This window comes from Muntiacus reevesi, chromosome 7, assembly GCF_963930625.1.
Source record: "Muntiacus reevesi chromosome 7, mMunRee1.1, whole genome shotgun sequence".
NCBI lineage: Eukaryota > Metazoa > Chordata > Mammalia > Artiodactyla > Cervidae > Muntiacus > Muntiacus reevesi.
Genome location: NC_089255.1, coordinates 76,460,607 through 76,477,821, shown reverse-complemented (window position 1 = coordinate 76,477,821; position 17,215 = coordinate 76,460,607). Strand labels below are relative to the sequence as shown.

General features: G+C 43.8%; 1 protein-coding gene across 1 annotated transcript; it reads right to left on the bottom strand.

The window, feature by feature from the left end:
- Positions 1–2,820: 2,820 nt before the first annotated feature.
- Positions 2,821–11,219, bottom strand: RDH12 (retinol dehydrogenase 12). The gene is made up of 7 exons (XM_065940966.1): positions 11,115–11,219; positions 9,557–9,675; positions 8,940–9,095; positions 8,183–8,287; positions 7,246–7,455; positions 4,550–4,739; positions 2,821–2,923 (listed from the first exon to the last, which is right to left on the bottom strand). The coding sequence occupies exons 1-7, from the start codon at positions 11,180–11,182 to the stop codon at positions 2,821–2,823; spliced, it is 951 nt and encodes a 316-aa protein (XP_065797038.1). The 5' UTR covers positions 11,183–11,219.
- Positions 11,220–17,215: the final 5,996 nt, after the last annotated feature.

Here is a 17,215-nt window from a genome sequence, read left to right as displayed (position 1 = left end):
ACACGGAGGTTATGGAGATAAGCACATTACAGTCTTTATGGATGAATATTTGATGTCTAGAATGTGCTTTAAAGGGCTTCCCTGGTGGCGGTAAAGAATCTGCCTGCAATGCAGGCGACCTGGGTTCGATCCCTGGATCAGGAAGATCCTCTGGAGGAGGGCATGGCAACTGCAGGGAGCCGGCCTGAACGTACAGGCCCCTTACGGCTCTAAGAGAGAACAAAGGGTGGTCTCTCTTTGTCCTGCCACCCCTTCTTGTTAAAGTACAGACTGGCATTTATCTCCTTCAGGGAAAAAACACCCCAGTGACCTTTTGCCTGTTTTTCTGGTGCTGATAAACTCATCATGCTCGAAAACTGTTTTCCATCTAGATGATGTTCTATTGATGAAACCTGTTTTCTATCTAATGTTCTATTGATCTTAATCATGTTGGGCGCTAGGGTAATTAATGCTTTACTGATCTTGAGTGTGGGAATTTAAAACATCTGTAGCTCTGCACGTATGCAAACCCTCGATCTATTCTTAGTAACTCCTGTTAGCGTATATATAGGCGTGGTATTCTCCAATAAAGTTGGCGGAGTCAGACGCAAGCGGACTCCGTCCCTCTCAGCCCCATCTTTCTCTTTCTGAGTCTTATTTTTCCTAGGTACTCTGGTAATTGCGTTCTCGACCAGTTCGTTTGCCGGCAGGCTCCGGCAGCAACACACTCCTCTATTCTTGCCTGGAGAATCCCATGGACAGAGGAGCCTGACGGGCTACAGTCCATGGGGTCGCACAGAGCCAGACACCACTGAGCAACTAAGCCTCAGTACATGATTTAAAATATCTACCCAGCTCTCCCCCATCCCTTACCCCCGGCACCAAAAAATGTCAAGAGGGACATAGATGAGATAGGATTGACAAAATGTTAACATTATTAAAGCTGGATGATAGGTAAGTACCTGGAGATTCACAAAACTATCTGCTTCATTGTTGTTTAGTCGCTCATTTGTGTCCAGCTCTTTGCAACCCCAGGGGCTATAGCCCACCAGGTTCCTCTGTCCATGGGATTTTCCAGGCAAGAATACTAGAGTGGATTGTCAATTCCTTCTCCAGGGGATCTTCCCAACCCAGGGATGGAACTTGCATCTCCTGCATTGACAGGCAGATTCTTTACCACAAAGCCACCAGGGAAGTCCGCTCTTTGCTTTACTTTCATCTATTTGCAAACTTCCTTAGTAAAATAGTTTTTTGTTCCCTTGTTTTGTTTTGTTTTGTTTATTTTTTACTGCACTGGGTCTTTTGCTGCATGCAAACTTTTTCTAGTTGAAGCCAGTGGGGGCTGTTCTTCTCTGCGATGTGCAGTCTTCTCATTACGGCGGGTTCTCTTGTTGTGGAGCACCAGCTCTAGGGCATGGGCTCCATATCTGGGGCACATGGGCTTAGTTGCTTCACATCATGTGGAATCTTCTGGGACCAGGGATTGAACCCATGTCCCCTGCATTGGCAAGTGGATTCTTAACCACTGGCCCAGCAGGGAAGTCCTGCTTGTCTGTTTTTTAAATCTGCCTGCAATGGAAAGAAAGGGCACTTTTGTCACCATATGCCCTTTGGATACGTTCAAACTGGAAGCAATAACATAACTTCTTGGGTCAATTGACTTAAAAATTTGGCATCTCTCTGTCTCTTCTTGGATACCTTCAACACTTAAGGCAAGGAGCAGGTCACCCAGAGCCACAGTAGATGAGAACAGGGAGGCCAGAAGAGAGCTATGGTTTCAATTAGAGGGTTTATCAGAGCTTGATTTTTCTGTCTTTATGTGTCAAATTAAACGAAGTCCTCTACTGCCTCTGACCTTGATCTACAGTGAAGCTCAGCATCTGTATAATTTAATTCACTCCTACCACTTCTTAGACAGTCAAATGTGAGAGCTGGAAGAAACTTGAGAAAACATCCAACTGAACCATCTTATTCTGTACCTAGAGGATGTATTATAACAAGATCATGGGTCAGTGGGTGAGAAAGTGAAATACTACCCACTGAACTTGGTTTCATTTCTCCCTTGCTACCCTGAGAGAATAAAAAAGGCAATGAGATGAATACGCAGTCTTTATTTTCTCTAAAATCGAGGCAAAGGGAACTCTTTAGAAAAAGAAACCATCTACATGATTGAAAATGGGAAGGTCCAAACTTATACAATGTTATATGTCAATTATATCTCAGTGGAACTGAAAAAATTGTTTTTAATTAAAAAAAAAAAACTACTGGAAACAGAAAACAGGCTCCTGTACCTTTACACAGGAGCCTTTACACTGCGGCTCCAGGATGCTCAGAGGAAGGAAATAAAGTCAGCCAAGGTTGAGCCAAGATCCTCCTGACTTGGTCCAGACTCCAGACTAGCATTACGAAGAGGAAAGAGATCAGTCAAGGGTCTTTGAGCCTACAGATCGTAGAAAGATGTAACGCTGATGTTCATCACCTCAGCTGAGTGTGCTAACAGGCATTTCTGTTCGTGGTGAGGAAACTGACCCAGTTTCCCAGGTTCTTCTGCCATCCTCATGCCCAGCCTGGCAACCGCCCCGTTCTCCTGGCCCAAGAGGGTGGCCGACTCTGTAAGTCTTGGAAAAGAGTGCTCTGCAGGTGTGACCGTCTTACGCCATGAGCCAGCCTCATGAGAGGGCTGGATGTGCAAAGATTTCTAGAAGGGTCAGGAGTATCGGAGCAGGCCAGGGTTCACTAGAGCAGCCTGCCAGAACAAGCCTGCAGGGTAGGCTTTCTCCTTGGTCCCCGTCTCTCATGGTGTGGACTCGGCCTGATACAACCGTGCCTCTTCCACCAGATCTACTCCCACTGGATTCCCAGAAGCTCACAGCTGACGTTCCACAGGCGCTCAGCTGTTTTGTTATTCCGGGCCCTGGGCGACACCCAGGTCTTCTTGCAGTCACTGGAGGGTAGAGAAAGAGAGTGAATATCCAGGAGTGAAAATGGGCAGTCCGGAAAAGTTCACATCCTCCTCCTGGAACAGATTTCTAAATGTATAAAATATATTAGATAAAAAAAAACTAACTGTACTAAAATGCAATTTTAAAATATTTTGGATAAGGAAGCTGTGGTACATATACACCATGAAATATTACTCAGCTGTTAAAAAGGATTCATTTGAATCAGTTCTAATGAGATGGATGAAACTGGAGCCCATTATACAGAGTGAAGTAAGCCAGAAAGATAAAGAACATTACAGCATACTAACACGTATATATGGAATTTAGAAAGATGGTAACGATAACCCTATATGCAAAACAGAAAAAGAGACACAGAAGTACAGAACAGACTTTCGAACTCTGTGGGAGAAGGCGAGGGTGGGATGTTTCAAAAGAACAGCATGTATATTATCTATGGTGAAACAGATCACCAGCCCAGGTGGGATGCATGAGTCAAGTGCTCGGGCCTGGTGCACTGGGAGGACCCAGAGGAGTCGGGTGGAGAGGGAGGTGGGAGGGGGGGTCGGGATGGGGAATACGTGTAACTCTATGGCTGATTCATGTCAATGTATGACAAAACCCACTGAAATATTGTGAAGTAACTAGCCTCCAACTAATAAAAAAAAATTTTTTTTAATTAAAAAAAAATATTTTGGGTTTTGTATTGACTTTAAAAAATTTTAATTTTCTTGGTGTCGAGTTGATTTACAGTGTTGTGTTACATACAGGTATGCAGCAAAGTGGTTCAGTTAGACATGTAATATCTTCATTCTTTTTTAGGTTCTTCTCTCATAAAGGTTATCACAGAATACTGAGTAGCTTTCCCTGTGCTATATAATAGGTCCCTGTTGGTTATCTATCTTATATACAGTATAAAATATTTTAAAAACAAATGCATAGCATAGTAACGTGTTCATGTCACTTTGCGGGGGTTGCAGATACCACATAATGTCACTTCTGCTCATCAATCCTTTGAAATCTGGTGGTGATTAAACCCCAGGCTAGCTCATCTAGTAGACAACAAAATGTCTATTCTTACATTCCATCAGTTAATGCCAATCTTGGCATCTTTGGGAGACAGAGTTCACACTGGGAAGCAGTGGCTTTGCCCTGGAGCTTTGTGCAATGTGATATTTAAAAATTGATGAAGGAAGTCAGCCAAAATCTTCAAGGAAAAGAAAAAGGCTCTGCAAAGGCTTATCTGCAAATGTGGCACACAGGTTTCAAACAGAGCCTTGAAACCAACTCTTATTGTTGTTGTTGAAACCAGTTCTTGCAACGTTTCAAAGCTGTTCAGTCGCTAAGTCATGTCTGACCCTGTTGAGACCCCCATGGACTGTAGCCTGCCAGGCTCCATGGGATTTTCCAGGCCAGAATACTGGAGTGGGTTGCCATTTCCTTCTCCAGGGAATCTTCCTGGCCTGGGGATTGAACCTACATTTCCTGCATTGGCAGGCAGGTTCTTTACCACTGAGCCACAAGGGAAGCCTATGAATCAAATCTAAGCTTCCTTTAAAAAGAAAAAGCACTTGGTTTACTGGCCCAACCGGAATTTGGATTCCCCCATCAGGCACACAGCTGCTACACACCTGAAGTACTTGCCGCTCAGAGGCTCCAGGCCCTCAGCCAGCGCACAGTGCAGGCTGGTCTGGGCCCCTTCCCACGTCGTCTTGAGGAAGGGGGAGAAGAGCCGCCAAAGCAGGCACAGCAGGAAGGAGTGTCGGACCAACTCGGAGCGGACGATGCCTGGGTGCACCGCGTAGGTGGTGACCCCCGTGCCTAGGGCAAAGAGGGCACAGTTAGACCAGAGACACACTCCCAGGCCAGGAAAACAGCCCACCTCCTGCACCAACACGCACAAGTGACAAGAAGGGCCTCGGGAACCCCTGTGTTCTAAAGACACCACTTCTAGCCAGGTGATGGTGGCGGTGCTGGTTTAGTCGCTAAGTCGCCAATAATAAATTCATTGAGGTTATCCAGAAAAATCTATAACTTTCTCAGCATTCTATGCACCGGATGGAATGCTTGGTTGAAGGTCCTTCTATTTCAGTGTCATCTTTTTTTTTTAAGATTCTTTTATGTGGACCATTTTTTAAAGTCTTTTGTTTAATTTGTTACAATATTGATTCTGTTTATGTTTTGGTGTTGGGGGCCACTTGGCCTATGAAACCTGAACTCCCAACCAGCAATCAGATACATACCACCTGCACTGGAAGATGAAGTCCCTGGACCACCAGGGAAGTCCCCGTTTCAGCATCATCTTAATCTTTGGCTTAAATAGTATCTTTGGAATTTCTATTGGAGGGTCTCAGGGGTAACAATTCTGTTAGAAGGTAGGAAGCTAGGATCTTGTTGTAAATTGCATTTGCCAGGCAAGCACATTTGATGAAGTATATAGGTTGAGGGGTGTTGATGGATATGATGAGGGCTACTGATAGGCCCCTAAGACAAGCCTGCTACCTCTACTGTCTTCAGTATTTATTACATACAAGGGCTGTGCTACATGTTTTACATGTTATCTCATTTGACTCTCAAAGAGGTTCATGAGGTAAGCAATACTAAGAAGCCCATTTATAGCTAAGGAAACTGAGTTCTCATCAGACTAGTTAAGGAAGTCGTCCAAGGCCCCACCTAGCAGGCTGCAGAGCTAAGGTCTGAACCCCGATGTAGAGCAAAGAGCATGGACTTCCAAGCTGCCTGGATTTGAATCCTGTCTTATTTAGGAACAATATGTCCTGCTTGGGCAAGTTTCTTAAGATATCTGTGCTCATTTCTTCCTTTGTAGGGAGGGGAAACATAATAGCATTTACCTCATAGGAATATTGTATGAAATGAGTAAAGACATCACTAGTACACGGCACACACAAACTCTCACTTTTTGTTGTCATTATTAGTACTTTTTAACTTTATATTTTATACTGGAGTATAGGTAATTAACAATGTTGTGATAGTTTCAGATGGACAGCAAAGGGACTCAGCCACACATATACATGTATCCGTTCTCCCCCAAGCTCCCCTCCTACCCAGGCCGCACATGACATTGAACAGAGTTACCCTATTCTTCTGCTTTCTGCATTCTGATAGTAAATACCATTTCCCCCAAACTATGGCTTATTCACTAGAGCAAATGGTCCTCCAGATTCAAAGATATCAAAGTCAATAGCTCAACAAAAACTCTAGGGGAGCACGGAACCATAGGATTAAGAGTGGCCTCACCTCCCCTTACAGCTGAGGGGATGAAGTCAAGGGAGATTAAAGGGGCATGTTTGCATATACACGTGGCTCTACATGTGGTAGAGTAAGAACTCAGACCCAAGTATCTGAAACCCTGATTCCAGGCAGCGAGTGGCCGCTCTGTAGCTCAGCTCACCACGTAAACCTCAGGAGAAGGCCCAGTGAAGGAAGCAACCTGATTTAAATCTCAGTCCCCATGTTCCAGTCCTTATCCTTTATTTGCCGTATAATCTTGGGCCGGCCACTTCTCTGAATCTCAGTGTGGACGCATAAAACAGTAAAAATAATACCTATTCTGCCTGTTGCAAGAGGTTGTCATAAAAAAATCAGATGAGGGCTTCCCTGGTGGCTCAGTGGTAAAGAAGCTGCCTGCCAATGCAGGAAACACAGGTTCGATCCCTGATCCAGCAGGATCCTTTATGCTGTGAAGCAACTAGACTTGTGCACCGCAACTATCGATCCTGCGCTCTAGAACCCAGGAGCCGCAACTATGGAGCCCATGTGCCCCAGTTACTGAAGCCTGTCTGCACTAGAACCCACGCTTTGCAACAAAAGAAGCCACCGCAATGAGAAGCCTGCACACTGCAGCTAGAGAGTAGCCCCTACTCTCGGCAACTAGAGAAAAGCCCTCACAGCAATGAAGACCCAGCACAGTCAAAAATAAATAAAATTATTTTAAAAATCAGATGAGATGATAAATATGAAATACTGGGTTGACCAAAAAGTCCATTCAGGTTTTTCTGTAAGACGTTATGGAAAAATCCAAAAGAACTTTTTAGCCAACTCAATAAGATGTGACAAAACACATAATAAGGTTTATAGGTTTTCCTGACCCCTGTTCAATTTTAACAGTCCTTCCCAAGGGCAAAGACTCTGTTTTATAACCTCATTCATTTTTCACTCTGTTTATAACCTCATTCTCCTTAATGCATAGAGCTACCTCTAAAATGAGCATGCTTGACGTTCTGACTTCAGAAGTTTCTGCCAACCTCGAAACTGACCTGAGCCCATGCTTTTGCTGTCTTAACTCTGGCCCCTTCTCTAGACTCACCTTTGAGCCTCTTGGCCAACTCGCGAGTGAAGAGCACATTGGCCAGCTTGCTGTGGCAATAAGCGAAACCCCGGTTGTAGTACTTCTCACCCTGGAGATCATGGAAGCGAATCTTGCCGGCATGGTGGGCCACTGACGAGAGGGTCACCACCCGCGCAGGAGCGGACTCCTTCAGCCGCCCCAGGAGCAAGCGGGTGAGAAGGAAGTGACCTGTGAGGAGAGCCAGTGGGGGAGATGTAAGAGTGGACTGGCAGCCTGGGCTTGGGTGTGAGAGCTGGTGTGTGATAGGACTTTAGGACCAGCTCACTATCTTCTGGGTGTGAACACACTGATACCATGAGCAGCTTACTAGTGGTCAGTCAGTCTGAGTTAGTGGAGTCCTCAAGGCAAGGGCCAGAGCTGGACTGTAGGTGAGGCAGCACAGATGTAATCTGTAGTTATCTGTACCTTTGCCCTTGCCCCAGTCAGGGGAAACTGCGAGCTTTGGACATCTCCCCTCTAGCTATGATCACATAGCCATGGGCATGGACAGAAGGAAGGATGAAATATTCAGGGAAAATAACACATGCTTATGATCAGAGAACATGCTCCACGATACCCTCACAAAAGCCATCGCCTTGAACTCTGAACCATAACCTCTCTCATACGTCAAGTCTCAAAGGTCTGCCTCCTCCATATACCAACCCTTGGTTTACTTGTTACAGTAACTGACCCCCCGCAGCCAAAGATCCCTGCACCCCGACATCTGGCCCTGCCTGGCAAGTTTTCATTACCATGGTTCCCTTTAAGAATGACATTCTTCTTCCTGGTATCTCCTAATTTGGGGGGTTTCTTAATGGTGTGGGTAAGAGGAGCTCACTTTTTTGCACTGGTTAGGAGAGAGATAATGAAGGAAAAACCAGTATGCCTTGATCTTCAGTCACTCAAAGATACTCACCCAGGTGGTTGACTCCCAAGTGGGTTTCAAAACCATCAGCTGTTTTGGAATACGGGCACAGCATCACTCCTGCATTGTTGATCAGAATATGAAGCTGCTTTTCCTCTAAAGAGCACAGCCAAGGAGACCATGTGGTTAGCTGCCTGCCCCACTTCTGAGTGTTTGCTCCTTGCCTTTGGGCTTATCTGAGTGATATTCAGTAACCGCTGTCACTGGGTTTCTAATTTTGGTTGCTGTTTCTTCCTGGACACCATTCATCCATTCATTCAGCAAATGGGTATTCAGTACTGACTCGGGGCTGGGCTAGGCACGGGGCGCACAGTGGTAAATAAAACAGACATGGTCACTGTCCTTCACAGATTTCATAGTCCTTGATGGGAGATGGTCATTTTCCAAGATATAGAAGAATATTAGCAGCAACAGAACTTCCTCTAGTGCCTATGGCCCCAGAAGGTTGATTCTCAGCATCAAAGAAGAGCGTGGCATCAGGGCCACACCTTGATGTCAAGGTGCAAGCCCAGACAGGGAGCTGACACCTCCAACATCCCCACTGCTGAGGCAAGAGAATGATAAGGATCCTGCCCAACCTGTCCACCCACTGTCCCTGAGCCAGTTCCCTGCCCTGCTAGTTCATGCGGCAGAACCTGTCCAGTGGGATCCATGATGTTTCTGATTTTATAGTCAGAGAGGGTCCAGGGTTGAGCAGCCACACCCACACCCAGCTTCCTGCCTTTCTAGTGATCTACCAGGGCCTCACCTGCCAGGAAGCCCTCAGCAAAGGCTCGGATGGACTTGGTATCAGATAGGTCCAGTTTCCGTACCAGCACCTGGGAGTTCTTTGTATCAGCTCGGATTTCACTGGCAGCAGACTCCCCCTTCAGTACATCTCGACAGGCAATGTATACTCGGGCTCCTGGGGCCAAAAAAACAGAGGACTCTATGTTCAGAATCTGGGCTGAAGAAGAGTCTAGAAAGTGAGTTTGGGACTGGTGGGCAGAGCATTCCCCCTCACTATTCTTAAAACTGTGAGTTGCCACTTCTGGATTCTCCTTGCTATCAGCTTCAGCTGATTTTTACAACCCTGGTTTTATATTTACCATAGTTAAGGATCTCCTTTTCAAATAACTGATCTGACCAATATTATATGCAGGCATCACGGTTTTCCTTACTTTATATAATAAGGAAGGGGCAGGCAGGAAGGAAGGTTTCAGACCATAGAGTAAGTTGGTGTCCCAGCTGGACTTGAACCCCAGGATCCTTGAGTTTCTGGCCACAACCTCCAAGCCCAGGAGGAAAGATAAGGGAACGTGAGCAGAGCTCCTAGCAAGAAAGGCAGGAGGCCCTGCCCTGTGGAAACGGAAGGGAAAGACTTGCCTCTGCGAGAAAGCTCTCTGGCCGTCTCCTTGCCGATGCCTGTGTTGGCACCAGTGATCACCACCACCTTCCCAGAAAGCTGCACATTTGTTCTACAAACCCCGCCAGCAAAGAACTTCCTATAGGCAAAGGAAACAAAACATTTATGCACCATCTTCTCCAACCCCAGAAGGAGATTCATAAAACCCACCCGCCCTCAAAGAGGAATTTCTTTGCATTGTTGTCAGGAAACCTAAAGCAGCTAATCTTCAGGGGACGGCCTTGTCCCAGGGAGCAAGGCAGTCTCCTGCTTATCAGCTCAGGTGGGGAGGTCATGTGCCCGGAAGCTACAAATGATCATCAGAGCAAATAAAATCAATTCTCTTGAGCCAGAGCCAATGGAGACCTTCCCTTGTTAGATAACAAAGATATCTCGCTCTTAACTCAAAAGGTTCTCGGAGGTCAGATTCCTCCTCTAACCTGCGCCACAAACACTAGAGGGGTGGGCATGTGTAGAATCAGTGGTCCTGAGCCCTCGGTCTTCAATAAGCATCAGTGGTGAGTAACTGATGAACAGCACCTCCGGGGGTCCCATATGTAAACATGGCTCTTGGGTTGCCTTGACAGTTTTAAGAGAGCCAGAATATTCTGCCATCTTATTAGAGATTTCATTCTAGCTGTCAGTGCACATAGAGAAAAACCTCCCTAGCTCAGACCTCTGTGCGAGGAGCATTCTTTTACATAGAGTTGACCTGACAAGTTCCCCAAAATAGGACAGGAAGGAACAGACCTGACATGATCCGAACATCACCCAGCTGCCAAGCACTAGGCTAGGCGCTTTGCAAGGGAATTTAATTCAGTCATTCTGTTATTATCCCCATATTACAATGGAGAAAGCTGAGGCTTGAAGAAGTTCCTTTACTAACAGTGGCAAAACTGGAATCTGAACCCAGGTTTCTCTGCCAGGACCTAGAGTAATACTTTGCCCTTGATATGTCCCTTTAACCTTCTTGACCATCAGCAATTTAAAAATTCTTTACTCAGAACCCACATTTCTCTGACATCTCCAGAAATCTTACAGCAAAATAACCATCCCCAAACACTACTTGTCAGTAGTTTCAAAGTGGGGAGAGTTTATTTTAATTCCTTCCCAAGATGCCTGGTACTTAACAACGAGTCCCTTGGCAAGGACCACCCATGGTAATGCAGCAAGCCCACCTTGACTGGGGATACTGAAGAAAGGGAGGTCTTCAGAGGAACCCAAGTGAGCAGAATGAGAGAGCAAGGGCTCCCCCATAAGATGGCTTTCAAGCTACTTAACAGAGTCATCCATTCAGCCTTTCACTAGCTTCAGAATTCAAACCCGCCTCTCCTCTCCCCAGGTGCTTCCTTCTTATTTTCTACCATGGTATTCAGAACCACCTCCTTCCTTCGTGCTTTTTCTGCCTTGACTTTCTCTCCCTTGGCCTCCATCCCTTTGTCTTCCTTCAGCAGCTGAGAACTCATCTACTTACAAGCTCCATGGCTCCCAACTCAGGGCTTTGGAAACTATTCAATGAGTTACTGAATTAAGACAAACCTGATAGATGGAGCTGTCACATACAGGAAAGAAAGGAAGGAGGTGAGCAGTCCCAAGGCAACCAGCATCTTTTCAACTTCTTTAGTTGCTGCTGCTTCAGCAAGAGCAACTTATACTCCAACTCTGGCTCCGGCTCCTCCTGGTCTGGCTCCAACTCTTGGCTGCTTCTTGCTGCTTCTCTCTCCTCCAGCTCCTCTCGCTCCTGGGTGCTCAGCAACAGCCTGGCCTCTGAGCGCAGCCCAGAATCCTATTTAAATCCGAGAGCTGTCAGAGCGCAGCCTGCTGGGAGATGTAGTCCTGGGGGAGGAGGACAGAGAAAAGAGCAGAGCCTCACATTGGCAAAGAGAAAGAGGGCAGCTGGAGAACAGCCCCCTAACTTTCCCACCCTCAATCATTTCTCTTATCTAGGGAGTGTGTTCTCTCAACCACCTGCAAAATAGAATATGTTTAACTTTAGCAACAGACCCCATGATACTTGAAAAACAAAGTGATGAAAATAGACAAGAAAGAAACCCCCAGGAAATGATGAGAGAATTCAGGAGAGTGGTTTCCCTTGATGGGGAAGAAGTAGGGGTTGGGGGTGGAGCATGTTAGGACCGTCTTGTGGGGGGTGCTGGTAGTGTTCTGTCCTTTGAGGTGGCTGCTCTTACACAGGTGTGCTCACTTTGTGAAAATTCACTGAGTCATGTATTTATCTGTGCACTTGGTGGGTTTTTAAATTTTTTTATTTATTTTTGACTGTGCTTGGGGCTTCATTGTGGTGCCTGGGCTTCTCATTGCTGCGGCTTCTCTTGTTGCAGGGCGTAGGCTCTAGGGCACGTGGGGCTTTGGTAGCTGTGGTTCATGAACTCAGCGGTTGCAGCCCATGGGCTTAGTTGCTCCACAGGGTATGGGATCCTCTGGACCCGGATCAAACTGGTGTCCCCTACATTGCAAGGCAGATTCTTAGCCACTGGCCCACCAGGGAAGCCCTCGACTGTGTTTATGTTCTATTTCAGTGAAGTTAACCCACACATACACGTGCCAAAGAAAAGGTATAGTGTATCAGTGCATGATCTTTAGAGTGAACTTTCTGGTTCAAATCTCAGCTGATCTATTTACCAGAGCAGTGATCTTGGGTAAATTACTAAACCTCTCTGTTAATTCAGTTGCCTCACTTGTGTAATGGGCAGGATAAAATATACACCTACCTTTTAAAGTATTTAATTATATAGAAACTTTGAGACAGAAATAACACATTTAGTTGTGTGTAGAAGTTGGCTGTTGTCGTTGCTGTATTGATTTCTGTCTTCTTTGCTATTTCACCTGCTTTATTCAGGGGGTTAGTGTAGAAAAGCAAGAGGTAACGAATGCAGGAATTGTTTCAGTGGAACGCTACTAAAGATGAGGGGAAACATAAGAAACAAACATAGCAGAAACTCTCAGAGCCCTCTGGAGCTGTGTGAGGGCATGGGAGGAGAGGGTGAAGGTTTCACAGCCTCTGCTCACTCAGCATTCCTCTCCTAGACAGGACTCCAAGAGTTATGCCCCAGATCCGCTCCCTCCTGCACAGATAGAGGAGGCTCCTAAAAGACATGAGTGATGAAAAAAGACTTTTGTAGCAGGCAGGTGCTCACTCCCTCACTCAATGATTCATCCATTTACTGAACATACACTCACTGAGCATTTCTCAGTTCCATTCCTGCCCCTTGCAAATACCAAGAACCGATGAACAGAACAAGGAGCAGTCAGATCACTCTGAAGGCGAATCCCTCTTGACTCCCAGGTTGCCTCTCCCATATCTTCCCACTTCTCCTACAGTGGCTTCAGCTCACTGCAGCAATGACAGTTGCAAATAGTGTGACGTCTCTGAAGGCCCTGAGGGGAACTTTCTGTTGGTCTTCTCAATGTCTGTCTCCTTGAGATGGATGTCTGCTGGGCCCACATGGTCCTATTGATTGGACAGAGTCCTTTTCTTCAGTACCTACTGATACTGGGTCGGCGACACCATAGATTTTATGTGAAAACAAGATCTATTGGTGTTTTATTTGAGTCCTCCTTACCCCCATGTAATCAGAGCTAGGGTCAACTAGTGAGGCAGACACAATGCCATATCATGAGAGGGAAAGTACATCTAGGAACCACAAATCTGAGTACCTCTGTTCTAAAGTCTTGTATGCTCCCCATCACTACTGAATCAAATTAAAATGACCTGCCCCTGTGGAGATGATATGCAATTTATCTTAAGTTTGTCTGGGAGGCAGAGAGCCCTCAAGTACAGCATGTTGTGCCCTGGAGCAGCACAGATTAAGACTTTAGAAGGAAGATAAGACATCTAGAATTATGGAAAGACACAAATAATTTGCTGAAAGCATGTTAAATATTGCAATTAAAAGACCATCACCAGGTGATTGATTAGCTCTACCAAATGTTAAACTATGTTAAAACTTTACCAACTTAAATGGTGTGGTGAAAGTGAAGTCGTTCAGTCGTATCTGACTCTTTGGGACCCCATGGACTATAGCCTACCAGGCTCCTCTGTCCATGGAATTTTTCAGGCAAGAGTACTGGAGTGGGTTGCCATATCCTTCTTCAGAGGATCTTCCTGACCCAGGGGTCAAACCCAGGTCTCCCACGTTGCAGGCAGGCACTTTACCATCTGAGCTACCAGGGAAGCCCTAAAAATAGTGTGGTACAGGCAGGTAAATGGTCAGACAAATCAACAGAACCGAATGGAAAGCCAAGAAACAGACTCCAATACATATGGAAATATAGATATGATAAAACACCACTTCAAATTGGGGGTGGAGTGGGGCAGATGGAGTATTTAATAAAGTATAATACCTAGGTAAACAGTTGCGAAAAAGTAATCTTGATCCTTATCTTATTCTTTACACAAAAATTTCAAATAGATCAAAGATATAAATGTGAAAAACAAAACCAATAAACTATTAAGAAAAACCATTGAACAAATTTTTAAATGATTTTAAAGTTATAAAACCTAATCATAAGATAGGAAATACATGCATTGCAGATAAGTATTTAATTTATTTCACATATAAAAAACTCTTAAAAATCACGAAGAAAAAATAAAAACTCAGTTAAAATAACAGTTTACAGAAAAATAAATACAGGTGGTTCTTTAATTTCACTCATAATAAGAGAAAGCAAATTAAAATTGCACTGGGAGCCACTTTTCACTTATCAGTTTGACAAAGATCAAAAAGATTATAATATGATCCACTGGTTGAGGGTATGAATAAATAATGATGAAATGCTACTGAGAGAGTTGATTGTTACAGAGAGAAGTGTAGAAACATCTAATTAATCAAAGCTCTAACCTGTTGACCTAGACATTCCACATTCTTGTTTTTGTAAGATTGTCATTGCAGCACTAATAGCGAAAGTTTGAAAACCCTTCTAAATGTCCTTTGATAGTATAGCCATACAATGGACACTATACAGCTGTAACAAAGAACCATTTTTTAACATAGGGACATGGAATAATCTTTGAGAACATTGGGTACAAAGTCAAGGAATAGAACAGTGTTTAAAATATGTTGCCATTTGTTTAAAAAAGAATATATGGGCAAATTTATTTGATATACATAGACCATCTCAGAAAAGACAAGAAGTAGTTAACAATGGTTGCTTCTAGGAGGACAGGGGACAGGAATAGGAGGCTTTTCACTGAATGTACTCTTTTTGTACCCTGTGAGCTTATAAGACACGGTTTATTAAAAATTAAAGTTTTGAGCAAAAAGACCCAGGTCACTTTGAAATAAATTGCTTATTTATTTTTGTTAAAGTAACCATTGCAATGTCACAAAGCAAGGCTATTTCTCAAAACTGCATGGAGATATTCTTAAACATGTGTTTCTGTATAAGCAAAACCAACATTTAAAAATTTTTTTATAGGAGGATAATTGTTTTACAGTATCCTGCTGGTTTCTGCCATATGTCAATATGAATCAGCCTCAGGTATACACATGCCCCTTTCCTCTTGAACCTGCTTCCCACCTCCCACCCCATCCCACCCATCTAGATTGTTACAGAGCACTGGATTAAGTTCCCTGTGTCACAACAGAAAATTCCCACCAGCTATCTATTTTACATATGGTAACATAATGTTTCCATGCTACTCCTCCAGTTTGTCCCATCCTCTCCCTCCCTCCCACAGTCTGTTATCTATGTCTGCGTCTCCATTGCTGCCCTGCAAATAGATTCATCATTACCATGTTTCTAGATTTCATACACATGCATTAATATGCAATATTTGTTTTTCTCTTTCTGACTTCACTCTCCACAATAGGCTCTAGGTTTATCCACCTCATTAGGACTGACTCAAATGTGCTCTTTTTTTAAAGCTGAATAATATTCCAGTGTATATATGTACCACAATTTCTGTATCCATTCATCTGTTGATGGACATCTATGCTGCTTCCATGTCCTAGCTATCTTAAAAAGTGCTGCAACGAACACTGGGGTACATGCATCTCCTTCAATTATGGTTTTCTCATGGTATTTGCCCAGTAGTGGGATTATTGGGTCACATGGTAGTTCTATTCCTAGTTTTTTAAGGAATCTCCCACTGTTCTCCACAGTGGTTGTAGCAATTTACATTCCCTTCAACAGTGCAAGAGGGTTTGCTTTTCTTCACATCCTCTCCAGCATTTATTATTTGTAGATTTTTTAGTGATGGCCATTCTAACTGGTGTGAAGTGATTTCTCATCATAGTTTTGATTTGCATTTCTCTAATAATGAGTGATGTTGAGCTCCTTTTCATGTGTTTTTTGGCCATCCATATGTCTTCTTAGGAGAAATGTCTGTTTAGGTCTTCTGCCCATTTATTTTATTGGGCTGTTTGTTTATCAGGTATTGAGCTGTATGTGCTACTTACATATTTTGGAGATTAATCCTTTGTCAGCTGTCTCATTTGCAATTATTTTCTCCCATTCTGAGGGTTGTCTTTTAATATTGTTGTCTTTTATTATTTCCTTTGCTGTGCAAAAGCTTTTAAGCTTAATTAAGTCCTATTTGTTTACTTTTGTTTTTATTTCCATTACTCTAGGAGGTGGGTCAAAGAGGATCTTACTGTGATGTATGTCAAAAAGTGTACTACCTATATTTTCCTCTAAGAATTTTATAATTTCTGGCTTTATATTTAAATCTTTAATCTATTCTGAGTTTATTTTTGTGTATGGTGTTAGAAAGTGTTTTAGTTTCATGCTTTTACACGTAGCTGTTCAATTTTACCAGCTCCACTTATTGAAGAGGCTGTCTTCTCTCCATTGTAAAAAAAAATAAAGTGCCCATAGGTGTATTGAAACCAACACCTTGACCTACTTCATCATTGGAATCAACATCAAAGTCTGATACTTGCTTTTTAAGGACTTTAATCTTACATGTGATAGACAGAGATGAAAACATCAGGGGAATAGACCTAAAATTCAGCTATGAGGAAGCACTCATCATTTGCAACACCTCATCGTGACACTTGCTTAATCACAGATCAGAAGGTAACACCATCCTTGAAGAGTGTGCTATGGAGAGATCACATGATGGAAAGCTGGAAGGCTGCTTTATGGTTTGACTTTTGGTCGCAATTCATATGAAGTCATGCTGCATTGACCACCTGGTTACCCTGCCCTGGTTACTCTTGAAAGGGACTTCATACAAATTAGAGCAGGAGGAAGAACTACAAACTTCTCCTTCTCGCTCTCACTTCATCTAGTCTTGAAATCACAGATTCTGGAAGCTCAGCAGAGAAGTAGAGTGTCTCAAACCCAAACTTCCTACCACAAACTGCCGCCACCCCTCCAAAAGCACGGCACAGATATTTCTGTTTCTGCCGTGAGGAACTTGCTGCCCCTTCGAATGTCCCTACTCCCAAACTACTAAAATGGTTAGTTTTATCCAGTAATAATGATTGTTCCTTTTTTCCAGTTTTCTTTTTCTTTTTTTTTTTTACAATGTGTGTTGCCAAAGCAAGCACTGATTATTCCTTTTTCTTGATTTTAAAAGGTGAAAAACTCATTATCCTTCTTTAAAAAAAAAGTCTACTGCTAGTATGTAATACATATTGATTTTTCCCGTAAGGGTTAGTGACCCTCACTGACAG